Consider the following 27,978-nt stretch of genomic DNA (forward strand, 5'->3'; position numbering starts at 1 on the left):
TTCTATTGTCTTCTGGTCAGTATTGTTTATCTTCCTCACACCACCTCTGCAATAGGCCATATTCTTGAGAAACACTTTAAGAAAAAAAATCCTAATATTCAAATTTATATTCGATGTTCAGAAATTTATGTTTTACAGAAATGCTTTCCATGCTGGTCCCAGTCTACTCTTTACATTCTTCTTGCTTCAGCTAACATGAGTTATTTTACTGCCCAAATACCAAAACCTGTCTGCTACTTTTTGTGTCTCATTTCATAATTTGATTCCTCAACTATATTTCATCACCCTCATTTAATGTTTGTTGATATTATTCTTATAACCTCTCTCCGATAGAAGCTAATCTGTCTCATTGGTTTTTTCAAAGTCCTTTGCCATCTCTGAGAGGATTAAAATGTCATTGGGAAACCTCATGCTTATTATTTATTTTCTCTGAACATTTATTCTGTTTCCAAACTTCTCCTCAGTTCTCTTTACTGCTTGCTCAATGTACACACTGAATAACATTATCAGGAATACGCTGCTACTCAGTCTCACTCTCTCATCACTACTGTTTCCCTTTCAGAGCAAAGTCTGGTTTCTATACAAGTGGTGAATCACTTTTCATTCCCTGTATTTTGTATCTGCTACCTATAAAATTGCAGAATGTAATCCAGTTAATACTGTCAAAATCTGTTTCTAAATCTTAAAATGCTCTAAAGGTATGTTTGCCTTTCTTTCAAGTGAACGAAATAATTCACAAGTGAACTGCCTGATGTCACTGTCCAATTGGCACAATATTTCGGCAAGTCACCACATTGCCGCACGTATCTCCTCCTACCCTCCCTCCAATCTCACATTCCGTACACAGTACGCAGTCAGGTGTGGGTGTCTGTCCAGCTTCCCCTCTCCCTCTTCTTCCATTGTCAAGCTGCTCTTTCAAATTCTCACACTCAAGGATGCTTGCTGGAAGCATCTTTGCTGTTGCTCTGGCTACCCCTCAAGTCAGTTCATTGTGGGATGTCTGCTTCCTCTTCTCAATCAGACTCAATGCAGGTTCCCAAACTTTACTAAGGATGTAGCCACTATCAGAATTGACTAGCAGTCGCTTTACTCAAGTCTTGATAGAGTATTTAATGATGCAGTCCCAGAAGTTAGACACCTAAGTCACAACCTCTGTTTGTTAGCAATTCATTCTGTGTAATTCTGATAGGCAATGTTCCGTGACTGACTTGTTGCACTGCTGCAGTCCGGTCTACTGCTGATGTTCTTGGCAACGATCTTCAACAGTATGCACTGTTTCACCTATGTAAATCATGCCACACTGGCAGGGGATCTGATGGAACCCAGATTTTCATAGTCCAAGATCATTCTTGGCACTACCAAGCAGTGCCAGTGTTCTAGCTGGTAGGCAGAAGATATGTCTTCAGTTGATGTTTCTAAGAACTTGATTATCTTTCTGGATAATGTGCCACAAGATGGAATAAATGCAGTGGCCACATCCTCCTAAGGTTCTTCTTCTGTTTCTGCCAGTTGTACAGTCGGTGTAGGTGTAGATGTAGAGCTCTCCAAATCTGCCAATCCCTGCAGCATTTTTTCTGTAACACTGTTCTCTGATGTTCAATTTCTTGGTTGAGGCTCATATTGTCTGAGAGGGTGAGAGCCCTTTGTCCCAATGTTGTGAGTCCACCATTTCTATGTGCTGGGTGGCGGCAGCTGTCCACGTATAAAAAAGTATAGGTTGATGTGCATCTTCTTACAGTACATTCTGTGGGCAATGTGCCATTCACTTTCCCTCCTACCAGGACATCAAGAAAGAGGAGCACTCAAGTCACTTTGAATTCCTTGGTAAAAGTGATTTCTGGTGTGGGGAACTGAGATGTATGAAGAAATTCTTCAGCTTGTCTCTCCCTTGGGACCATATGATGGAAGTGTTGCTCGCCTACTGGAGGAAACACGTAGGTTTTCACAGGACTGATTCCAGGGCTTCCAACACAAAATATTCCGTATAATGTTGGCAATAATTTGTGAAAGTGGACTATCTACGGCTACTTCTTCTGTCTGCTCATAGTAACAACAGTGCATGTTGGACACTGACATCTGGCCCTTCATCTGTGTACTACTCCATTGTGAATCACACAGCGAGAATTAGAAGAATCAGACTGTATTACCCATTACTAGACTGTTCCTTTCATTTTTATGAATGTAATTGACTATTATTCCAAGACTGTGTAACATTCAAGGGTGAATTTTTCTGTTTGATAGGTGAGCACTGGAAACTGTTTACAGCTCTCTACAAGACTGAATTCACCTTCAATACTGCAACACATATACTTCAGAAACATCTGTATTATGCTGCGTGAGCTCCTACACTTAAAAACTCTGAGATGTTTACCATCTGTTTCTGCTTTGGCAGGTGTATTGTAAGCCAATGATTGCAGTACAAAGAGCTTGTATAAAAACCACTTTCTGTACAAGGGTATCCAAAAAGGGGGCCTATGCTCACCTACAGTATCTTTATGAAGCCCAAAAGGTAGAGATGTTAGAAGCACAATATTATATACTTTTAACATTAACACAAACAATAAACTTTAATAATTTACAATAATATATATCTCAGTACTGTACTTTAAATTATCCTACAAAAATGTGATTATTTAAAGTACCTTCTGTTTTAACCTTGTTGGGCAGAGTATAGTCAGATCGTGTTGACCTCACTATGTGTATAATTTTCTGTATAAACTCAACCTCGGACTCCACCTCCAGATTTCTCCAAGGACACTGCCACAAAAAAAATTCCCCTTCACTTACCATCAATTGAAACATAGAAAAAAAAGTCACATTTGAAAACACCAGTGATTCGATTTACTTAATTGTTATTCATGGAAATAAAAGTTAAAAGCCTGCAAAATTCCAGGATAGATAAATTAAGCTGATGAGCAGATCCATCTTACTCAAAAAGAACCTATATTCAGCGACAGGAAAAAATTGTTTTATTTTATTGGCAATTTTGATGTTTCCCACCCACATTAACCCCCCCACCCCACCCCAACCCACCTAAATCGATGTTGTTGTTGTTTTCTTTTCTTTTTTTGCTAGATTTATTGTTATTGTGCAAATTAGTTAATACTTTTGCCAAATTCATTATTATTTATTTGCCGTGATTTTTTGTCAAATTCAGTGTATTTTTTGCCACATTTGATATCTTTTCTGCTATGTATTCATTCTCATTTTTTTGCCAAATCTGCTGCTACTCTTTCACTGCCCTGTTTTCCCCCAAATTAGGTTTAATTTTTTGCCAAATTTGGTGTTTTCTTTGCCTTGTTTTTTGTTAAATTTAGTGTTTTCCCAAATTTAATGTTGCTTTTTTGCCAAATTTGGTATTATTTTTTGCCTAATTCTGATACGTCTCTTTCAAATTTGGTCTCATTTTTTCCAAATTTGGTGTTATCAAGTTCTTTTGTAAAATTCAGTGATTTTTTTGTCAAATTTGATATTGTATTTTTATCGACTTCTTTCTTTTTTGCCAAATACTGTGTTATTTTTGCTCATTTCGGTGCTTCGGTGCTATTTCCATTGTCACAACAAAGATCGTGATGTAGGAAAACTGCTGTCAGTTTAAAATTATACATGACCCTCAGCATTGAGAAGATTAGAAGTTAAAATGCTGTTTTAATATTCAATAATATACAGAAAAATCATAAATTTCGTGGCATATTGTACAAATTGCCAGTTTCGTTAAAAACAGCTAATTTTGTATTATTTTTTTCCATTACCATTTTCGCAAAATTTACCTGTCTCTATCTATATGTTATCGTTATTCTCTTTTTACCCAAGAATAGCAATTCAAATTCAGTCCAAACGTTGGCCAAATGAGGTTTTTTATATTACAACATGGCAGCACAATCGGGAGGATTGCAACACTGGTTTCATGTATTTTCTATTTCTCAGCGTATAACTAAAATATCAGAATGAAGTTATTATTTTGTGAAAATTTAGACAATTAGAGCAGCACTATGCCTTTGCTACCGATAAACAGAGAGAGTAGCCAAAGTCAAAGGAACAACAAACTTACAAGCAATTATTATTTTTTAGGCAGGTGAGTAATGTTTTTCAACAAACAGTTTGGACGTTACATTGATGCTTGATACATACTCTGCATATTGGCTAGGGTTAGGTCACAAATAAAACATTGGTAGTTCACAATGAACCAGCCTAACTATATAAATAAAGACTTAAGATTAGGTATCATCAAACAAAATAGTTCACTAAGACACTGCTTAGTGACTAGTGCAAAAAGTAAAGTTAATCATTTATCATGTGTGTATGTAACACTGAGCAGCTGGCAGGCACAAGCTACACTGTCCCAGCTGGCTACATTGTTCTAACACTCCAGCCCATCTGGGGTGAGATGATGTGTTGGGTGGAGTGGATCACAGAAGAAAGGATGCGGGGAGCGTGACAGAGTGGTGGAGGGAAGGATGATTGATGGCTGGGATGAAGAGGCTGCAGCTAATACGTTTTAGTTACCTCTTAATAAAATTATTCTCCCAAATCTCAGTAACATTTTTAATCTTGTTTATGCCTAAGAATATGGTGAATGGGGGTCTTTACTCCTTCATTATTTCTTTTTTTTCTTGGGTTTTCCTGTATATTAACGCTGATTAATGGGTCATAAAACATGAAGGAGCAAATAGATCTTGAATGATCCAATTAAATAACTTTCACCATCTTGTTCTTCACAACTTCAGTATCTTATAGGAATGGTATACTACATCAAAGATGATATTTTATTTATTTTCAAAGTTTTGCCACAGTCACGGATGTGTGTGTTTGGGTGTCTGCATGTGTGGGGGAATTTGCACGGCAGATGAGTGGTTGATTATTCCCATTATTGGTTACTTTTTAAGATGTAAGTAATTTAGGCAGAAATTAATTTATGAGAGAGCCCATACTTAATCACATGCAAGTCTTATTTGACACTGTGGATTGGCATGACCACGGAAAAATGCTCAGTGAGAAAAGGTAGATTATCTATGCAAGGAACACAAACTATTTACAAAAGCAACATTTTAGGTTATTATTTCATGACTTGTCTTCCCCTTTGTTTTTTTTCTTTTGTTACACATCCATTTTCATATTATTAGAGGAATTAATCCCTGTGCTTATCAGTATCTATAGTATACTTCAGAACCAGGCTAAAATATAAACATTTTCTGTAAGAGTAAATGGAGTTGCAATTCTTCAAGCTTTCCTGGCAATATGTTGACATGTTGAATGTTTGGGTCTTCTGCCGGTTGGTCTCACTGTTCTTGCAATATCACGCAAGAACAATATGAACAATTGGCAGAAGCCTCGATTATTCAACATGTTATAAATACAGTTGCTAAATTTTCAAAGAAGTGTTATTACTGAAGTCATCCGTAGAAAACATAAAAGATTTGTTAGAAAGAAGGAATAATCATGTTTTAAAAGGATTTGTGTCTAATCAATATAGACTGAAGAATAAAGATCCCCCCAAAAATTAAATACAGGTCTCCTATACTGAGAATCCATAGGTATCGCTTCACAAAGTTGTCATCATCGCCATTAAATTTCTGCTGTCCTACAAATGTTTATACCATACAATAAATGGTGAACATGGGAGCCAAATTCTGCATCAACCATTCAAGTTCACATTGAAGAGAAAGTATTGAAGTATTCCAAGATCACAATTTTAAAATGGTACACAGAAAAGGCATGAAAGAAAATTCACAAAAATAGAGGCACAACATGACCTCTGATTTTCCCTACATGACACAAGATTATGAAATATGAAATAAAGTCAAATTTTGAAAAGTATATACTAAACTGTAAATATTTACATAAGGATATTAAGAATAATGACTCTGAGCACTATGGGACTTAACATCTGTGGTCATCAGTCCCCTAGAACTTAGAACCACTTAAACCTAACTAACCAAAGGAGATCACACACATCCATGCCCGAGGCAGGATTCGAACCTTAGACCGTAGCAGTCGCGCGGTTCCGGACTGAGCGCCTAGAACCGCTAGACCACCGTGGCCAGCTATTAAGAATATATACTTACAACTATCCTGGCATAAAAGCATTTCTACATGAATAAAGAACAAGCGAGGATAACACACAAAGCAAGAAGAGACCAAAAAAACATGTGAAGCACCTAAAATTACCAGTGTTCATCCCAATTTAGAATGTCCTTTCACACACAGAGCACAAAAAAGTCAAATAAAAAGGCAAAGACTGGTAAAACAAACTGTGAACTATGTATCAGAAGTTCCTATAGAGATATACACAACTAAAATGCTGACACTACAAAGATAACAGACCAAAGGCATGACATTATGCCTAGAAATATTATACATACCTCTTTCTCATCTGGATATTGACTAACACAAATACTTTTTGCTCCACAACCAGAATGTGGAATCCTCTGGAATAATTCTTCGGTTATGAAGGGCATAAATGGAGACAGCAAACGAAGTCCCACATGTAAGCAAGTATACAACGTATTTTTTGCTGACTTCATTGCTTCTTTGTCATTGCTCTGGAAGACAGGCTTTAAATATTCTAGATAGACATCACAAAGGTCGTAAAGCCATACATTATAGCATGCAGTAGTTGCCTGTGGGAAGTCATACTTTTCAAAGCCTTCATTACAACTTCTGACAGCAGCAGCTAGCCGACTACGCATCCAAAGATCCATTGGTGATTCACTTTCACAACTCTGAAATAGCATTTACTCATAAAATGTCTTACAAGAAACTGTTTCATACATACAAATTATTACAGGTAATTAATACAGTTATTAATAACACCACTAAAAGTAAACCCCAAGCACTGTACAACTGGAAAGGTAGTGTGCAACAGTACTTCACATATTGCAACCTCCTGATGATAGCAGTAGCTGTTCACAGTGTTCTCTATTCACAGGATTCTAAATCAGATATTGTATCCTTTTGTACCACAAATTATGAAACTTGTGATTTGTTCAGTATGACATTTAACTGTCCCCAACATGTCTACAGCAGAGCTGGTCAGCAGATCCAGTCAACTGGCAAGTAAGACGGAATTATGAGTAGTGCGTTCCTTCTGGTTATCTCAGGTTCCACTGCAGGAGCCTACGAGCAATAGGAGTCTGGCTGAAGCAAACAGAAGGATCGGTCATTTGATTGGAGTATAACTAACTAGTTAATGGATCCAGTTAGCTGGCAAGTATATCGGACCTTCATGCACTCGCTAGGATTAATTATCTAATGTTTATGACAGGAGGTTTTGAGCAAACGAATGAGGAGTCATTTCATGAAACACATTGGATTGGAACTGACACTGTGTTTCCCAATATACCTTACATGTCAAACAGAGAAGTACGTATATTTAAGTTCACATACATTCACAGATTCTTGACAAAGTGCTCTATCTGTGTATATTGTTGATTTTGCAATCAAAAATATTCTTTCAATACATGTCAAAACAGAGATCAGTTGCTGAAACACCAGAGGATCACAAACAAGCTATATGTAGCTTCTGTGGATGTTTCTACACGACAAATGGAGGAGTGTCTAATTTTCAGTATAATTTAAAATAATGAAACAAAGATTTTTATAATGATGAAGGGGCAAGAAATAAAGACAACTTGAAGTATGAAAAGAAGAAGATGTACATGAAAATTTTCTAAAGGTAATTGTGTACAAACCTACTGGAGCATTTTAACAGGAATGGTGGCTGTTTATGTATCACATTTGAAAACTTTTATGTACACATGTGCATCAATGCAATATAATAATTTCTTACCTATGTGAATAAAATTATGTAGAAAAAAATATGTAAAATTAGGCTTTCCTTATATTCTTCTGGTGGGTTGAATAGCGATCATCCGAAATTTTATCCTTCTCACAGCAATAAGATGCTTTGTTAGATACAAGATACTCAATTAACTATGCACTGCCTTCTGAAGATTTGATTGAAGTGTAGTGGAATTAAAGTCTGCACAGATCATGCATAATGGTGCAGAAGCCAAAGTTAATTTAATTTAGGCTACTCATGACACATTTCATGTAACATCTTTATTTTCTATATGTATTTTTAGGCCTATGATGAGTTCTAGTAATGTAAAATTAGGTGGCAGTGCAATAACGTATGGAGAAAACGTAACAATCAGCAAAACTCATTTACCATTTCTATTCTAGAACTAAAGAATGGCACAGTTATATTTAACAGATGAATTTGTTACTTGCACCATATTTTAAGAGCTATTCTCTTCTCAACTGAACTTTTTATCGTCCACATTTCACTTCATATAAGCCTGAACTCCAAACAAATACTTTGAGAAAAGATTCCTTAGAGCTTAATTTTATATCAAATGTTATCAGAGTTATCATTTCCATAACAGATTTTCATGTCATTGTTTAGTCAGCATTTCATATCCTCTCTATTTCTGTCATAAGTTATCTTAGTCTCCAAGTGACAAAAGTCATCTACCATTTTCAATGTCTCACTCCCGCAGCACCAAACCATTTGTGTGCATTATGTTATCCTTGTTTTACTTTTGTTCATGTTCATTGTAGAACTTCTTTTCAATTCATTCTGTTCAACTAATCTTCCAAGTCCTTTGCTGTCTCTGACAGAATTACAATGACATTGGTAAAACTTAAAGTTTTTATTTCTTTCCCTGAACTTTCCCTTCCTTTTAAATTTCTCCTTAGTTTCTCATACTGCTTGCTCAATGTACAAACAAAATAACAAGGGGTATTAGCCAAAACCTGTCTCACTTCCTTCTCAATTATTGCCCCATTTCACATACCATTATTATAAAAGCAGTCTGGTTTCTGTGAAAGTTGTATATACCCTTTCACTTCCTCTGTTATACACCTGTTACTTTCAGAAAAGTGTATTCCAGTCAATATTATCAAATGCTTTTCCCTAAATTTACAAATGCTAAAAATGCAGGACTGCCTTTGTGCAATTTGTCTCCTACAACAATTCTTAGGGTCAGAGTTGCCTCACTTATTTCTACATTTCTCTTGAAGTTCCCCAAAGTCTGCTTCTACCAGCATAACCATTTTACTGTAAATAGGTCATGTTAAAATCTGCCAACATGACTAATTAAACCGATGGTTCAATAATATTCACATCTGTCACTGTCTATCTTCTTTGGAATTCAAATTATTATGCTTAATACTGACATGCCCTAGATATTCATACAACAGCCTCTTTAAGATCTCTTGTATTTTCCAATACATTGTGTTTACATTTCCAATAGTCATGCATGCCTCTACAGCTTACCATTTCTTCTTTAGTCATTACTGCTTCACAATTTTGTACTTTGTATCAATTTTATTTTTTAGATGCGTGTATTCATTTTTACCTGCTTCACACCATCCTTTTTTATATTTTCTCTGTTTATTAATTATGTTCAAAATGTCATTTGTTTTCCTATGATTTCTAACTGACATTGTCTTCTTGTTCCTCTGCTGTCCTCATGATGCCATCTCTTAAAGCTACCCAATTTATCTCCTGTCATGTTTTTGCCCTGTTTCAGTAAATAGTTCGTGTGAAGAAGCAAGTATGAATCCTCAATTACTACCAATATGTAAATTAACCTTGAGTGTCAAGATAACAAGCTTTTTCCCACCGCCACTGAAACCAAAGCATTAAGGCCCCTAGTACTGGAGGGTTGCATTTGCACAACAGCACATTTCTATTGACACCAACAAGAAGTTTTTGAGATAAACAAGAGTTTGTATAATTTTGAATTTTGCTGAAAATGAAAGCTACAAACTTAAATTTTAATAGCATATATAGTGAAACATAAAAACATCAAACTTGGGTGTGGTTTAAATATATTCATTATTTTCTGAGTTATTTTGTAAAACGTGACAATGGAAAACAGCAAAAACTAATTACCCTTTCAGTTTTACTCAGAAATTAGAAAATTCAGCACCCCATTCTACCTATAACATAAGAAAACTATGTATACCTCTGACTAGGAAGATTCAGAAATGAAAATCTACCACCAAATCCATTTTAAAATCACCGTGTCAGTTTTTATTTGAGTAGACGTTCCAAATTCATTCAGCTTATATTAAGAACCATCCTACAGTACAAAAAATTGATGATGGTTCAGAATCCCAATAGGGAAAGCTATTCAAAATTTTGTACTGTGCAACCCCTAGTCATGTTCATCGTGTAAGAAAGCTATGCACTCTCTCCGTCATGCACAACAGTGAATGTTGTTCGAGACAGTCTGGAGCAGAGCATACAATCTGCTGGAACAGTGAAAGCAACCTAGTTATTCATAATTGAGCAGAATACCATTTGCCTCTGGTGGCTGTGTCCGAGAACTATAACATGGCAGATGAGACACATTTAATGTACAATGGAATTTATAGAATTACAACTCAAGTGATGTTTGAAGGAGATACAGTGACTGGTATATTAATACATCTCATATTTCAGAATTTGATGTAACTTTTTGTGTGCCACCTGCATGGAACACCATATGGCGAGTGGATTATGAGAACTTTCCATTTTTTGCTCAAGTAAACATACAATTGAACTAAGCAACCGATAATTAAGATTACACTTTCTTAGCAGAATAGTGCCAGGGGCCTGTAGTTATTTCATTGTAGAAGAGCTTGCTTCTGATAAGAAATTAAGAGGCTCCAATATACAGACTTTTGGAAGAACTGACTTCACATCATTTATCAAACAGCATGCCTTATTGTCATGCACCACACAATAGGCAGAGTTTTTCAGCAAGTGAAATTGAAATGTCAAGAAGCAAATGGAATATTATAGCTAATGCTTTTACAATATATTCAAATTACCCACTTGAGTGATAAGAGAAATCAGGCTAGTAAAGCCTTCAGTAACAGATAGGGAACATTATAAAATGGGTTAGATCTAACTATGTGACAAAGACTGGCATTATGATTATTTTGATCACAAACAATACAATTAATCAACTTTTATTACACCTATGCCACTCCGAAACCTGGCTAATGTAGCCTCTAACTCTTGCAACAACCTCTGGTTCTTTAACCTTAATCAGGTCCCATCTACTAAATTTCTGACTTTCTCATCACAGGGTTATTTGGTAAGCGTGATAGCGTTACGGAGATGTTTAGCAAACTCAAGTGGCAGACTCTGCATCGCGGTGTAGCTTGCTCGCCAGGTTTTGAGAGGGTGCGTTTCTGGATGAGGTATCGAATATATTGCTTCCCCCTCCTTATACCTTCCAAGGAGATCACGAATGTAAAATTAGAGAGATTTGTGCGCGCACGGAGGATTTCAGACAGTCGTTCTTCCCGCGAACCATACGCGACTGAAACAGAAAAGGGAGGTAATGACAGTGGCACATAAAGTGCCCTCCGCCACACACCATTGGGTGGCTTGTGGAGTATAAATGTAGATGTAGATATAGATTTCTTTAGCTGATGACCAGTAAGTTATGGTCAGAGTCAATGTCTGCCTGTGGAAATGTTCTGCAGCTTAAAATCTCATTCTAAATCTGTCTTAATATAGGTATAGAATGTAAGTCTTTTTCATTTATACAATCTCCCATGATTCTTAGCTCAAGTTTTTACAGTAACACTGTGCTCCGTGCTAACATCTACTAGGTGGTTTCCCCTTTCATTTCTTTCCCTGCTGTTCTTCCTTATACTTTTCCTATCACTGACTTCCAGTCCCTGATCACAATTAAATTTAAGTTTCTCTTAATGAACTGAATAATGCCTTTCATCCCATTATAATTCTTATCTCTTTATCATCTGCAGAGGTAACAGTCATACAAACTTTTACTACTGTTTTGGGTCCTGGCTTCGTACCTATCTTGAGTAATAGAACACATTCATTATGCTGTTCTTAGTAGATTATCTGCATTCTTATTTTCTTATTCATTACTGGACCTACTCTTGAATTATCGGTACTTGGTTTTATGCTAATACCCTTTCACCTGACCACAACTCTTGTTTCTCTTTCAACTACACTTCACTAATTCCCACTATAACTCTCACCTATTGATTTCCCTTTACAAATTCTCTCGCCTATCTGACTGAAGAATCTGACATTCCAAGCTACAAACTGTAGAACACCACTGACTATCCGTCAAAGTGAAAATAGGTTATCAACATATTTTGTGTACCAAAAAATATCTAAAGTAAAACAGATGCCTCACACTGTACAATGCATTCAAAGAAGTGACATCACTCTAAGATCAGTTACATGATTTTCACTCTCTCCCTATTCAAATGGAGCAACTCGGAGGTCCAAATTTCAACAAAAAGTTTCAGCATGTTGGAACTGAAGAGATACTTTTATTTTATATGTGAATAACAACAGCCTAAATTAAAATTTCTTTTCATTTCACTGGTTTTGACTAGGCTTTGATTATGGTAACCATCATCTAACCAATATTTATTTACCTAGACTACAGGAGGATGCTGGTGCTTGGAGCCTCTCTGTACGACCAAATCATAGAAGTACAGTCTTCGAAACAAAACTGTTCTTTGACCTGCACTAGTATGCTGTCATCATACTGAAACTTTCCTGAATAAACTAGATTTTGCCAATCTGCATGCTAGTGAGAAGTGTTAAGATGCACATTGCAGTCACAAGAACTTGTGGCTTTTGGACAATGGTAGTTCCAAGTACACAGCACTTTTGGCACCATGTGCAGACAACCCAAAATGTCACAGAGAGACATATCCATTTCCTTCCCAGTGACTAATCATTCCACTCCTGTTCCCATTCCCTGACACTAATATTGCATCTGGTCACAGAATATGCTGAATAAATTGACCACATCAAGTTATAGCAGTTGTATACTTTGTAATATGTAAAACTGCCCCTCTTAACACATACTACTGACAGCAAAAAGCTGTGTTCTGGCTTGTGGGAGAATTTATTCAGTTTATGCAGTGTCTTTTGATGGCCAGAAGAATCCCATGCCTCATTACAGAATTAATATGGCACTTTCATCCATCCCTAAAATCCTCAGGGTAGTCTTCCACAGACATGACAGTTGGTGGAATAATTTACAGAAATCAGTAATTTCTGCAGAGATTCATCCTTGCTCTCTATCACTATGTTGTTGTTGTGATCTTCAGTCCTGAGACTGCAGCTCTCCACAATACTCTATCCTGTGCAAGCTGCTTCATCTCCCAGTACCTACTGGAGCCTACATCCTTCTGAATCTGCTTAGTCTATTCATCTCTTGGTCTCCCTCTTCGATTTTTACCCTCCATGCTGCCCTCCAATACTAAATTGGTGATCCCCTGATGTCTCAAAACATGCCCTACCAAGCGATCCCTTCTTCTAGTCAAGTTGTGCCACAACCTCCTCTTCTCCCCAATTCTATTCAATACTTCCTCATTAGTTATGTGATCTACCCATCTAATCTTCAGCATTCTTCTGTAGCACCACATTTCGAAAGCTTCTATTCTCTTCTTGTCCAAACTATTTATTGTCCATGTTTCACTTCCATACATGGCTACACTCCATACAAATACTTTCAGAAACGACTTCCTGACACTTAAATCAATACTTGATGTTAACAAATTTTTCTTCTTCAGAAACACTTTCCTTGCCATTGCCAGTCTACATTTTATATCCTCTCTACTTCGACCATCATCAGTTATTTTGATCCTCAAATAGCAAAACTCCTTTAATACTTTACGTGTCTCATTTCCTAATCTAATTCCCTCAGCATCACCCGAGTTAATTTGACTACGTTCCATTATCCTCATTTTGCTTTTGTTGATGTTCATCTTATACCCACCTTTCAAGACACTGTCCATTCTGTTCAACTGCTTTTCCAAGTCCTTTGCTGTCTCGGACAGAATTACAATGTCATCAGCGAACCTCAAAGTTTTTATTTCTTCTCCATGCATTTTAATAGCTACTCCGAACTTTTCTTTTGTTTCCTTTATTGCTTGCTCAATATACAGATTGAATAACATCGGGGATAGGCTACAACCCTGTCTCACTCCCTTCCCAACCACTGCTTACCTTTCATGCCCCTCGACTCTCGTAACTGCCATCTGCTTTCTGTACAAATTGTAAATAGCCTTTCGCTCCCTGTATGTTACCCCTGCCACCTTCAGAATTTGAAAGGGAGTATTCCAATCAACATTGTCAAAAGCTTTCTCTAAGTCTACAAATGCTACAAACGAAGGTTTGCCTTTCCTTAATCTTTCTTCTAAGATAAGTCATAGGGTCAGTATTGCCTCACGTGTTCCAACATTTCTACGGAATCCAAATTGATCTTCCCCGAGGTCAGCTTCTACCAGTTTTTCCATTCGTCTGTAAAGAATTCGCGTTAGTATTTTGCAGCTGTGACTTATTAAACTGATAGTTCGGTAATTATACTGCAGCATTATGCCCTTGTGACTTAGCAGATGGTCTCCATATGAACCCTTACTGAGCTGCGCATTTATACCAGGTTGTAAAAGAACACTTTTCACTCAAGCAGGTGTTGTGGGGCTGCATCTGTATTGACCACTATACTGGCACCCATGCAGAAGTTGGTCACTTCTGCCACCAGAATGACATGTGCACGAAGTACAGGATGGTCAATGGATGCAGCCAGGTGCTGACTCCAACTGGTGGCGGTCAGTGAGTCTGCTGAGGTAGTAGGATACCGAGATAATTTAAACGTTAGCTGTTCGAGACGTGGCATTGCTGATGCAAGATGGGCTGTTAGCTCTGCAGTACAACAAACTTACGGGTAGACTAGCATACACCGTCTAGAGCCCAAGGTGTCTGTCAGGGGCGAGCAGATGTCCCAAGTTGTAGCTGGGACTCTGAAAGGCAGGCTGTCAAGCGATAGCACTCAACGGGTGGCCTCACAGTGGCAGATCCAGTTTGAAGCCCAGAACCTTCAGTACTGGATGACAGCTAGCTGACCAGCAGTTTTGCCTAGTCGATGGTATTGGTTGACAAAGATGTACCTCCTAAGCTGCATATCCAACTGATGAATGGTCTGGAGACGGCACTGGGCGAACATATGGCACCAATGGAAATGCTGCTACTAAGCGAGGAGTATTTATACTCACTAGGGCCTGACATGTTGTGACAGGAGCCTGCCACTGTCACATAGCTATCTGTGAAACATTGCCTTCTGCTAGGCATGTAGTCCTCCAGTGCACCGGTACAATAGATTGCTGCATTGCAAAATGCTACTCCATCATTATTGTGGTCCCAAACTGTAAAATTAAACATGTGGCTGGCCTGCATACTGCATGACTGTCTGCTGTGACCTGCCTGAGGCTGATGCCACAACACATGAAGCAGCTATCTTCTAAGCAATCCTGAAGACTTTGACATTTGTGCATCAGTGGTGTTGAGTATCATACCACACACACAGCCAGTTATCTGCATAGTGCCCAGTTAGCATTGCTGACCATCGACCTAGCTGGCTTTTTTGGACACTGCTCTGTTTGATACATGATGTTAGCCTAGGAAGTGGTCAATGGAGTGCAAATCCTGTAGCATTTCCCACTGCCGTACGTGCAAGAACAAAAGAGTGTAACAAAAGATCAGTGATGGATAATGACCTGTATTTATGCCCCATGATGAGAAGCCATAAATCATCTGTCAAAAAGAGACACTTGAGATCTCAATCCTGGATGCACATGATAAATATAGCTCAATAATAAATGGCATGAACCAAAATCACCCCAGAAACACTATGAGCAGAGGGGCAGTGAGATTAGTGAGAGCATATGGACAATTGATGCACAAAGAGGCAGATATGGAAAAATGCAGTTAGCTTCTGATGCTCCTGCACTGTTACAGCGACTGACTGTAGGTTGGCACTGGCAGCTGTGGGGAGAAGAGAGAAGTGGTAAGCTTCCATAAGAGCAAATCAGAAAGTCTTTGCCCCTATTCCTCTTTAGTCAAATTATGGCTGTAGATGTGAAGTCAACATATCCATTCCCAGCAGTGGACCTTTCTTGGATAAGATGGGCCTTCTCTGCCAGTAGCTCCACAGTATGGCACTGATGTCAATTGCTGAAGATGGCTGTTGTACTTCACACACCCACAGCGTATGAGCTACAAAGCGCGATTCATTTTCTATGGGGCAAGGGAAGAACACCCACTGAAATATACTGGGAAATATAGCCCACCAACGGGGAAAAGTGTCTTGATTTGAGAAGTGTAAGGTGGTGGTACTGTGAGTTCACAACAGGCATCGAAGACTTGCAAGACAATTAGTGTTTGAGGAGGTCGCAATCAATACTGACTGATGAAATTTCCTGTGTGGATGTAATGGTGAAAGTGGATTGGTGTGTGTATCTCAAGGACACTTCCCTTGAGCTTGCCATTTTGTATGGGAGTGTTTACAACATCATTCACAGGTCCTTAACATACCAGAAGATTTCATGTTGGTGGGTGCCTAAGCAGTTGGATGACATGAAAAAGGGCAAGTGAATTATTGCTCGACTGACTCATCTGCAACATTATGCTGATGAGGGTGACAGTACTAATAATGAAACATGGATACTGTCTTTCACACCAAAGTATCGAAGCAGAAGAGCATGGTGTAGAAATGTCTGGATTCGCCTGTGACAAAAAAATTCTGTTCAGTGCCATCTGATGTTAATGGACTTCTGGGATAGCCATGACTGCTTCCACTGGATTTCATGCCAATAAGTGCAAAATAAATGCTGACAGTTATTATTCCACACAGTCACATTTGCAAGCTACCATCATGAAGAAGTGCTGTCGGATTCTTGATGTGGATAATGTGGTCACCTACTACAACAATGCAAGGGCACATGTGGCAATCAGAATAGTTGACAAGCTACAGTCATTCACTGAGAGAGTATGGAGCACACCATACAGTTCCAATCTCACCCTTAGTGATTTCCATGTTTTTGGTCTGCTGAACTTTCTGACAAAAAAGTGATTCACAGGCAACAACAGTCCGAAGGTGATTCCACAGTCACCCAGATGAACTATATCACAGGCAAATCTCAAATTTACTGCTGCAATGTGACAAATATCTGAATTGATTTGGAGCCTATATGGAAAAAATAGTATGAAGTAAAAACAATAGTATGTATTTTTATAATTACCTGCATTTTGGCTAACAAAAAATATGGGTAAAGACTTTGTGGTTCACCCACATAAAAGCAGTTAGCCCTTCTTTAGCATATTTCCCACTGATGATGTCTTTCCTGTGGAGTCAACAATACTTTATCACAGGGCTTCAGATAACGTAAAATGTGTGTCTTTTAAACACAGGCATGAAGGATTTCCCTGTACCAGAAGTGCAAATTTCTTCGCATATAGCTTGATGCCACTTGCATTCCTCTGGAAAAACAGAAGCCATCTCACTGATGAGGTTTCCTTCTGCCTTCTCCCTTAAACTTCCACTGTGATGGTGATGCTGCACCAGCGGGGGTGGGGTTGTGGATTGCTACTTGATGGGCCTACTAATTCTCTTGGGCAAGTTTCAGTAATTGCGTCAGCAGTCACCGAAACTTCATCAGAACTGTCATTATAGATGAGCAAAGTGTGGCGTAATGCCTTCCAAATCATCATTTTTAGGTCTTTGGCGCTCACCGTGTGTTTCTATTTTAGAAGAAATGATAGGTACTTACTGATTTCTGATACTTCCTTTTAACTGTTCTCTGTATGCCTGAAGGGGTGAACAAGTGGCTTCACAATGCATGTATTTCTATGAAAGTTACTAAAGTCATTAGGGAGACAAGTGAATGTACACCATGTCTACCACTGCAAGTGCAGTTCAAATTAAGATACAAATTGCAGACACTTTTTAAATAATGTTTTGGTCACTAAAGTAAATGATACGCAAGTCCGATTTTTTAGTTATATCAACTTATTTTTAGCTATTGTATTAGGTACCTACTCATCTTGCAAATTTAATCTTCTGAATTTCTTCATCAATTAATGCCTCACACTCACAGCTCTAAACTACATGCTAACCTGAACAGTCAAACATAACATCATGCAGATGAACACTAAGTTCTATTTTAGGCATAAGTTGGACAAATTTCCTGCATGTTGAATGTTTCTTGTGTGAAGCATGTTGCACATACAGATAGGTCACTTAAAATAGATAATTGGAATTGGAATGTATGATCTCACTTCAAGGTGGATAAAACCTGTTGTCAGATGTTCTGGTAATGTTGAAGAGGTGAAGGTCAGTATAAATGCACCTGTCTGCTCCAGTTCACTGTTCACTTTCTTCAAAATATTCTTTTTCTATCCCTCATGCCATTTACTTCCAACTGTTCCTTCAGTTCCTCCACATTTATTTGTATCAACTTGCTATGTGAGATCTGCCATGCTTGCTACGATGTATCTGTTTCTGTCAGAAGCATACCCTTTCTAAATGCCTAATCAGCTTCAGCATACCTGCTACATATACTTATCTTTTAGGAATATAAAACTGTGATTTTCTGTAAGAATATTCTCTTTTCATGACAAGAAAAAACTTGTGTCCTGTTACAAACTGGACTCATTTCTGAGCTGATGCTCTTAGTTTGCTTTCTGGAATTCTATTTGTTCAATAGCTGTGTTCCTAGACAATATATCCATTCTTTAGGTGTGTTTTCTTTACAAAGTATTGGAAACCATGGTGTTTCCAAGAGCAAAAATGGAATTAAAAATCAACTTTGGCTCAAGCTTAATACGTACAACTGATGCGCATTAGGTGCCACAGAAGTTGTGCACTATTACTGTTTTGTCTCAACTGTCATCCAACCCATCACGAGGCAGTGCAACTTCAGACAGAGGTATTTTCATAGAGGTCTATACAATCCTAGCAATATGCCAACATCCCCATTCCATGTGAAAGACAACCACTGACCATTGTCCCACACAGGCATCACCAAATTATGACCAGGGCTTACACTAACATAAGACTCATGAAACCCTGGTTTGCCATACACAGTCTAAACTGACTGAAATGCATGACATCTGACGCACTCCAGACAGGCATGATACAAACAATGTGACCCCCCCCCCTTGCCCCCTTTAATTCAAAATGCAAAGCCCCTAGCAGGTGCAACGATAACAAATGATTTACTCGTTGCCCAGCATTTTCTTGGAAACAGTTTCCATTGTTTTCACTCTCACATGCTAGGTCTCACTATCAATGACATCCTTGTTAAGTTTTACAACATAATGGCTCCTTCATAAAACCAAATTACCACTCTCTGTAAGCCTCAGGTATCTAGATGATCATTTCTCGTGTTCCCTTCCAGACAGTACCAAGCGACTTCTTAAAAATCATAAACTTACGCATTGACCATAAATGCGACCTTAAAGACATCACAAATTGACACATATCTGATAAACTTCCATTTTCATAAGGTACTACATGCTTGCACTAATGTTTCCCGAGTCTTAAAATGATACTTACTTTAATTTCTAAATATTGTTTTTTGCGTGTTTTTAGACCTGAGAACTACCATGTCAGTCTTGTGGTTCAAGTGTCACTGATTTAACATTCAGAAGTACAGAACAAACACTGACTCCACATTCTGCCTCACTGGTATGCACCAATTTTTTGTAACCAAAAGCAGAACTATATCCAAAGAATTCAGAATTCAATTTCAGCTTCCAGGTTGAAATCCTGAAATCTTCAACTGTACACCGTCTTCACTTAGACCTATTTGTTATCTTTTGCTACCGTATACTGCTATAGAAGCTGTTTTCTTTCTTTTTATTTTGTTGAGTTAGCCTGTTCTTGACAGGCCATCACCGAAACTTTCCAAAATGTATATTTTGGCTCCTCACATTTTATAACAATAAGTTTATGATTTACGTGCAAAATTAAAATTCAGAGTCTCAAGTGAGGAGAAGCCCAACAATATTTTTGAGAAATCAGTAATGTTTGAGAAAGATGGGTCTGAAAATTTATCTCCATTTTTACGAGACCATGTTTCCTGTACCACTGATGGAAGTATTGCTTCCCTCTACTATATGTTATTCCAACACATCCATCATTTGAAGATGTGATATTCAAATTGTCAATTCAATAATAAAAATAAATTTCAATATTTGTAGACTTAACGGTATGAATAATGGCGAACAGATTTTCACCATGAGAATAGAAAAATAGAAAGGCTAATTAAAAAACAATGTTGAATGCTATGGTCACAAATTTCAACTATGAATTCCCAAACACATCTTTACATAATTTCTTACCTCACTTTCAGAGTCTTGAGGACCATCACTGCAAACACCATACACTGTAGCAGGCAATTTGTTCTCTTCAGAGCTGAAGCTACTAATGTGCTTATACCACCTGAGCATATTTGGAAATCTTTCTAATTCACCATTGTCGTTCAGTGCACTAAAAACAATCAAATCTGATTTGGAAGGTGTGTAGCCTTGGAGGTAACTATAATCAGAAAGATAAGAGTCAACTATTTCACAGTCATTCATCGTTAGGTGGAAATTTCTGTCTCTTTCACATGATGAGATAATCCTCAAGAGGTGATTCACATTATTCAGTTCTTTCTTGCCTTTGTTACTTGCACTTTTATTTCGTAGTTTAGAGTTTGGCGTAAAATCTGTCCCTAAATAACTAAGCGCAAATTTTGTGGCATTCCAAAGCTTATTGCAAAAGAATCTATATCCTTGAACCCTCAAAATGTCCAAATTTATATCTCTTCCTGTAAAAAGAAAAGAAATGGGATACCTGTTGAAATAATTCTTTAACAATTATGTAACTGAACAATTATTGTGCCAGTAATTAATTTTTTACCTTGGCTTACATATGCACACAAAGCAAACCTCAAAGCATCTGCTCCACATTCTGGAATTCCATTGGGATAGTCCTGTTTCTGACCTTGCTTTGCTCTTTCTATCTCTCTAGGATCCAAATTGCTATTTGTTAATTGTTTGTGGAGCTCCTGTAACGAATTTCACAATTGCTGTTATTATATACTGCTGAAAAACAAAATGAGGTAGAACTTACAAAAGAAGGTAAAGCAATGCATGGGAACAGGGACAGATAGAAGAATATTTTGAGAAGGAACAGGATGAAATGACATTATCATGATGAAGCAGCCATATTCTGGTTATCTAGAATAAATTAGTTAACTTCTTGGCTGTAAACAAATGTACCACATAAGATAGTGCAAGGATAAAACATTGCATTCGCACCTGACACTGAGTTAGTTTCAGATTCCATAACAGTATTCTTACTTAGGGTTCCATGGTTCTGACAGATAACTCCAGCAAATTTATTCCATTGAAAGTCAGTTTTCATCCATCTGTATATTTCACTTTAATTTGACATTTATCTCATGAATGTGCAATTGACAAATTATCAAACTATGTGGCAGACATATTATAGCTGCCTCCCTTGACGGACTGACAGTTCAGTACATACAACAGTTAGTTCATGAAGCAGGCCCAACAGATATCCGAAGATGACATAATCCTTGGAATTGTTTGCTAAACATTAAAAAAAATTAGAAAATAAAGCTGCAAGACAACTGAATTTCACTGGGGGAAACAAAACTGCTCTATGGATACCATGAAAAATCCAGCTATATTCCAAGGTGGACCTTCCACACTGTCAATGTGTTTTCATCTAAATGACTGTACAAAATCCTCACTAAATGACATATTTTTCTTGTCATAACAATATTAAGTACAGAGATATCAACATAAACTTCTTAATTTTTTTTAAATGCAGCGGTTTATTTGCCCCTAGCTTGTTACCATTTGTAACTTTCAGAGCAGCATCATGAGTGGTGAAATTTGAGTAAAATCTACAGATTTCTCTGGTTGCCATGTTAAAATTAGCTTCTTTTCTGAAAACACTACAGAGTTTAAACAGTCTCACCTTACTAACACGCTGCGCAGACGCAGTTGCTAATGAAATCTGAAAAAGCACATTCTCAGTAAAAATAAATGTGTAATTTCTTCACTTATGTTGTTCTCAAATCCATAGCATTTCTCATTTCACCAACCATTGATGGTCCTTAAAAATTGAATTCTTTCATTGAAAAAGTCTGTAGTTAGTGGAATAACATGGTAGATAATGAAGTTTTGCATAATAACCATACAGCAACATACTCCCTTCTTTGTGTGTTATTATTTGCCAAAATGTTATTTCGATATTTCAAACTGTTTATGAAATATGAAGAATGTTGTAAATATTTCACTCTGGCTTTATCTCCAGTGCAGTGCGATAGCAAATTAGTGTTCTAGGTCAGATCAGTTTTCTTGAGATTGGTGGCAGATAAAGACCTCTAGCCAAGTCTAAAGAATAATTCAATATATTAACTAGATTACATATGCTGCAACATATTTTATAATATGCACCAAATGCAAAATCATTGCAACATATGTTTTTCATTACAACTGCATTTAGCAGTTAGGGAGAAGCTGTGGCAGAGATTTAAATAATTCATATCACCTGTGACTATATAAGGAAATGGACTGCAAGATTCTGACACTTCCCTAAAAGGCAGAACCTAGAACACGCCTTCTGAAATGTCACGGACACACTGCAAATTGAGTAAAAAGCCTAAGATTTTACTGCACTGACATGCCTTGACAGCCTTCATCTGCATAACATACAGCTCACTCGTGGTTAGTACACACTCATCCAGCTTTTTCCTGCTAGCATAGTCTGCACACTTATCTCATTTGATGCCTTGCAGTTTTTTCTCTGGAGTAATCTCAAAGATGAAACCTATATACAAGTTGTAATAATTGCAGCAGTATTCGGTCTGTACTGATATCCTTCAATGTATGACTGTTGATAAATGTTACAGAATACAATGGACACTTACGACATTTTAAAGAAGTTTTTATGGCCATTTTTTTTGTAATTTCTTTTTTGTTGCTGTTGCTGATAATATAGTTTTACACTGTAACAGCGTATCTCAAAATTAAACCTGCATTAGCTCCTTTGCCTATGTCACTTCTTTATATAAAATTCTTTATATGTCAATTAACTTATACACTAGACTATTTAGGTCTAAATGCAGTTTGTTGCATTTATCTTTCTTTCAGTATCATGTGGAAGGGGGGGGGGGGGGGTGACAGAACTGTTATAATAGTAAACTGGTAAGACATCCTAAGGCCATCTCTGAGGTGGTGACAGACAGAGGGGGCAGAAACTGTTGGATAATTGTGGGGTCAGTAGGTTATCGTATGTTGGGGGTGGGATAATTTCAGGAGCAGAGAATGTGTTGTAAGGGTAATTCCCTTCTGTGCAGTTCAGGAAATCTGGAGGTCAAGGGAAGGACCCAGATGGACCGGGTTATGAAGCAGCCACTGAAATCAAGAATGTTATGCTCAGCTGCATGTTGTACCAAAGGGTGGCCCACTTTACTCTTGGCCACTGTTTGACAGTGGTCATTCATTCTGGTGGAGAGCTGGTTGGTAGTCATACCAATGTAGAAAGCTGTGCAATGACTGCAACAAAGCTGATATATGACTGGCTGCTTTCACAGGTGGCCTGGTCTCTGAGAAATTAGGAAAAGCCAGTGAAAAAACTGGGAAAGGAAGTGCTGGGTAGATGGATTAGGCAGATCTTGCACCTGAGTCTTCCACAGGGATACGATCCTTATGGCAAGGGGGTGGGATTGAGAGTTCATCAGGGTGGAATAGGATATTATGGAGATTGAGAGGCTGACAGAACTCCACTTTAGGAGGGGTAGAAAGGATCTTTGTTAATTAGTCCCTCATATCAGGGCATGATGATACATAATAAATGCTCTGATGAAGGACATGGTTCAGTTATTCCATTCCATGGGAGGTATTAGGTGACGAAAGGGGTGCTTCTCTGTCGCTAGTTCTTAGGGCTGGTTAGGAGGATTGGGGATGTGTGGGGATATGGCTTGGGAAATCTGTCTGCAGGCTAGGTCTGTGAAAGATTTTGAGAGACCCTTAGCATACTGAGCAAGGGAGGTCACACCACTGGAGATACACTGTTCCTGGACTGCCGGGTAGTATGGGAAGGATTTTTGGTGTGGAAGGGATGGCAGCTGTCGAAATGCAAGTACTGTTGGTGGTTGGTAGGTTTACTGCTGACAGAGGCGAGGATGGAGCCTTCAGAGAGGTGGTGATCAGTGTCCAGGAAGATGGGACACTGTGCTGAGGAGGACCAGGTGAAGTAGTTGGGAGAGAAGGTGTTGAGGTTTTAAAGGAATGAGGACAGTGTCTTGGTCCTTATACCTGAACATGAAGATATATCAATGAACCTTAACCAGACCACGAGTTTGGTGTTTTGGGAGGCTAGGAAGTTTTCCTCTGGATGGTCCATGCAGATACCCATGGCTGTGCTGTGGATTTGTTTGTATAACTTCCCTTCAAAGGGAGAAGCAGTTGTGTGTCAGGATAAAGTTAGTAAGGAGTGTGAGGAATGAGGTAGTGAGTTTGGAGTTTGAAGTATGTTGCGAGAGGTAGTGTTAAATACCTGTAAGGCCATGGGCCTGTGAAATGTTGGTGTACAGGGAAGTGGCATCGACAGTTATGAGTAGGGATCCAGAAGCTAAGGGGTGGGGTTGGTGGAGCATCAATGAAGGAAGTGGTTGGCATCTTTGACATGGGAAGTTAGATTTTGGGCAATTGGATGGTTGGATTGTTGGTTGGTTGAGCAGTTGGTTGGTTGGTTTAAATGAGGGGGAGGGGGGGGGGGGGGACCAAACTGCAAGGTCATCGGTTCCTTATTCCCGGTAAAATAATTACACAAGAGAAAGAAGAAAAGACAGGAGACGTACAGCACAATAACATGAGAATGGAAAAACTACAAGAATGGCAGAAGGATAGCCAACACTACTATGGACAAAACAGGAAAAGAAAACCACAGAGAGAAGCAAGAAACAGGTAGAAGGGATAAAAACAAGAGAGCAGATGACCCTGGCTGGTCGACCAAGAGAACAAAAAGGAAAAGCCAGCGACTCTGCGACACATAAAAACATCCAGCCTAAAAGCATTAGAGTGGAGAACACAAAGAAACAAAGGACATGCACAAAAACTTTTCACTTATAAAACATATAACTAAATTAGCCTATGAGGTGCTGTCAGCTAATATTAATGGCAATGAGTCCAGTAACTGAAGAGTCCGTCGCAGGGCAGCCAAAGAAGGACAGCTCACCAAGATATGGGCCACTGTCAGCCTGACACCGCACCGACACACTGAGTTGGGTCATCATGGCACAGGAGGTAGCCATGTGTCTCCTTAATGGCATGCAGTTTGTTGTGCATACTGAGGTTATGCCATTCCGTCACCCAAAGCCACAAAACCTTGCAGCGTAGTACTGAAAGCAGGTCAGTTGCAAAAAAGTCGGTCTCCATAAGCGGTTTTCGCTTAGCCTGTTTGGCCAGCTTGTCGGCAAGTTTGTTGTTTTGGATTCTGACTTGACCAGGGATCTAGATAAACACCACTGAACGACTGGACCGTTCCAGGGCACAGATGGACTCCTGGATGGTCGCTACCATAGGATGATGAGGATAGCACTGGTCAATAGCTTGGCAGTGAAAACACTGTAACCATCGGGTAAGGAATGCTGTTTAATATATCCTCCACAGACATATGTGAAGCCAACATGTTCATTAGCCATCGAGCCGATGGTGTAAACCACTTCAAGGCCTTGATGCATGTCAAGAATGGAGAGGAAATGGCAGTGGAGAGCTGTGGGGTTAACAGAGTCCATGTGAAAGGTCCAGGCAAAGCCACGGCCTAGGTGTACACCATACAGGTGTACATAAATGGACCTCAAGCATAGGTGGTAAAGGCAAGGACTCCAGTTCGGAAAGAAGGGATTGGACACGAACTGCAATAGGAAGCCCTGACCTGGGCTGCCAGAGTGGCAGATGGGCCATCGTGGGTGGGAAAAAAGAGACGGTAATTCAGATGCACAGAAGAACTACGAATGTATGCAACGTAACTGGCCGGCAGTTGTGCACGCCTAACCTGCAACGGAGGGAATCCTGCCTCCACCAGGATGCTGGTCAGCGGACTCATCCTAAAAGCTCCAGTCACTAGGCGAATGCCACATCGGTGCACTGGGTCGAGTAAATGCAATGCTGAGGGCGCTGCCGAACCATAAACCAGACTCCCACAGCCAAGATAGGATTGAACAAGGGCTCTGTAGAGCTGCAGCAGTGTAGAGTGATCTGCACGCCAGTTGGTGCTGCTCAGGCAGCAGAAGGCGTTAAGGTGCTGGCAGCACTTCTGTTTATGCTGATGAAGATGAGGAAGCCATGCCAATCAGGCGTCGAAAACCAGTCCTAAGAATCGAATGTCTCCACTACAGTGAGTGGATTGTCATTAGGGTAAAGTTCTGGTTCCAGATGAATGGTACGACGAAAACTGGGAACCGTGGGCTAGAGACCATGACCGTGCCTTGTGGATGGTTCCCTGCAGATGCCACTCTTCAACTGGTGGAGCACTACGAAATGCATACAGAGAAGGTGAGGAGGACAGCCCTACAGCTGCTGCTAGACTATTAATGGCCACTAAAAATAGAGATACACTCAACACAGAGCCCTGCGGGACCCCACTCTCCTGGATATAGGGGTAATTATGGGAGGCACCAACTTGAACACAGAAAGTACGGAGCGACAGGAAGTTTTGGATAAAAATTGAGGGCAGGCCACGGAGACCCCACTCATAAAATGTGGCAAGTATATGATGTCACCGGATTGTGTAGTACGCTTTACGTAACTCAAAAAAGACGGCATCCGGGCACTGGCATCTGGAAAAGGTTGCTCGGACACAAGATTATCAGTGGTAGAGCGACCCTGGCCAAAGTCGTCCTGACATGGAGCACGTAGGTCACCTCACTCCAGGACCCAACCCAACTGCTGACACACCATACATTCCAACAGCTTACAAAGAATGTTGTTGAGGCTGATGGATTGATACCCATCCATATCAAGAAGGTTTTTACTGGGTTTGAGCACCGTAATAGTGGTGCTCTCCCGCCACTGCGATGGAAAGACGTTATCACACCAGATCTGGTTCAAGATGATGATGAGATATCGCTTTTAATCAGATGAGAGATGTTTAATCATCTGGCTGTGGATTCAATCTGGCCCAATAGCGGCATCGGGGCAACGTGATAGGGCACTGAGGAGCTCCCACTCTGTAAATGGGGTGTTATAAGATTCACTGTGGCATGCAGTGAATGAAAGGGCTTTCCCCTCCAGCCGCCATTTGAGTGTGTGGAAGGCAGGGGGGTAATTCTCTGACGCAGAGACTCGAGCATAGTGTTTAGCAAAGTGCTCTGCAATCATGACTGTGTCAGTTGATAACATGAAATTTATGTTAACATCAGGAACACCTGTTGGGGTCTGGTATGCAAAAACACATTTTCTCCTTGCCTAGACGTGGGAAGGTGACGTACGGCACCCAACGGTCAAGATGTATCTCGCCCAACACTCCTGCTTCCGTTGCTTGATAAGCTGGCGAACATGGGCACGGAGCCGTTTAAAGGCTATGAGGCGCTCCAGCGAAGGGTGCCGCTTATGCCAATGTAATTGCTTCAGCAACTTCCAGCGACCACCAAGGGACTGTCTTTCGCCGGGGACCCTAAAGAGCCAGAGATCGTGTTTTCTGGCGTAGAAAGGATTGCTGCAGTCACCTGCTCAACCAACACATCGATGTTCCCATGTGAGGGAGACTGAACAGTGACACCAGGGGTGACAGTTTCCAAGTCCGCCTTGTTTTAAAGCCCATCTGGGCAGGCGTCCATGATCATGATGCTGGGGCAGTGACAGGAGGATGGGGAAGTGGTCACTACCACACAGGTCGACATGTGCTCTCCAGTGGATAGATGGGCAACATTCTGGGCTGCAAACTGATCAGTCAATGGCCGAGTAACTACCATGAGCAACACTGAAATGCGTGGCAGCCCAAGTATTTAAGAGGCAGAGGTGCCAGTAAGCACGGTACAACCCCACATGGGGTAATGGACATTAAAATCTCCCAAAAGGTAGGAATGGTTTAGGGAGTTGATCAATCAGTGCAACTA

The 27,978-nt window shown here is 39.4% G+C and overlaps 1 protein-coding gene across 1 annotated transcript in view; it reads right to left on the minus strand.

The window, feature by feature from the left end:
* The window catches only part of LOC126268181 (valine--tRNA ligase), a 209,065-nt gene that overhangs the window by 42,048 nt on the left and 139,039 nt on the right, over positions 1–27,978 (minus strand). The window contains exons 13-16 of the mRNA XM_049973783.1: positions 20,742–20,889; positions 20,180–20,649; positions 6,363–6,722; positions 2,643–2,757 (exon numbers count right to left, since the gene is read on the minus strand). Coding sequence (XP_049829740.1) covers positions 2,643–2,757; positions 6,363–6,722; positions 20,180–20,649; positions 20,742–20,889 — 1,093 coding nt within the window. The remainder of the gene's footprint in view (positions 1–2,642; positions 2,758–6,362; positions 6,723–20,179; positions 20,650–20,741; positions 20,890–27,978) is intronic.

This window comes from Schistocerca gregaria, chromosome 4 (assembly GCF_023897955.1).
Source record: "Schistocerca gregaria isolate iqSchGreg1 chromosome 4, iqSchGreg1.2, whole genome shotgun sequence".
Classification (NCBI taxonomy): domain Eukaryota; kingdom Metazoa; phylum Arthropoda; class Insecta; order Orthoptera; family Acrididae; genus Schistocerca; species Schistocerca gregaria.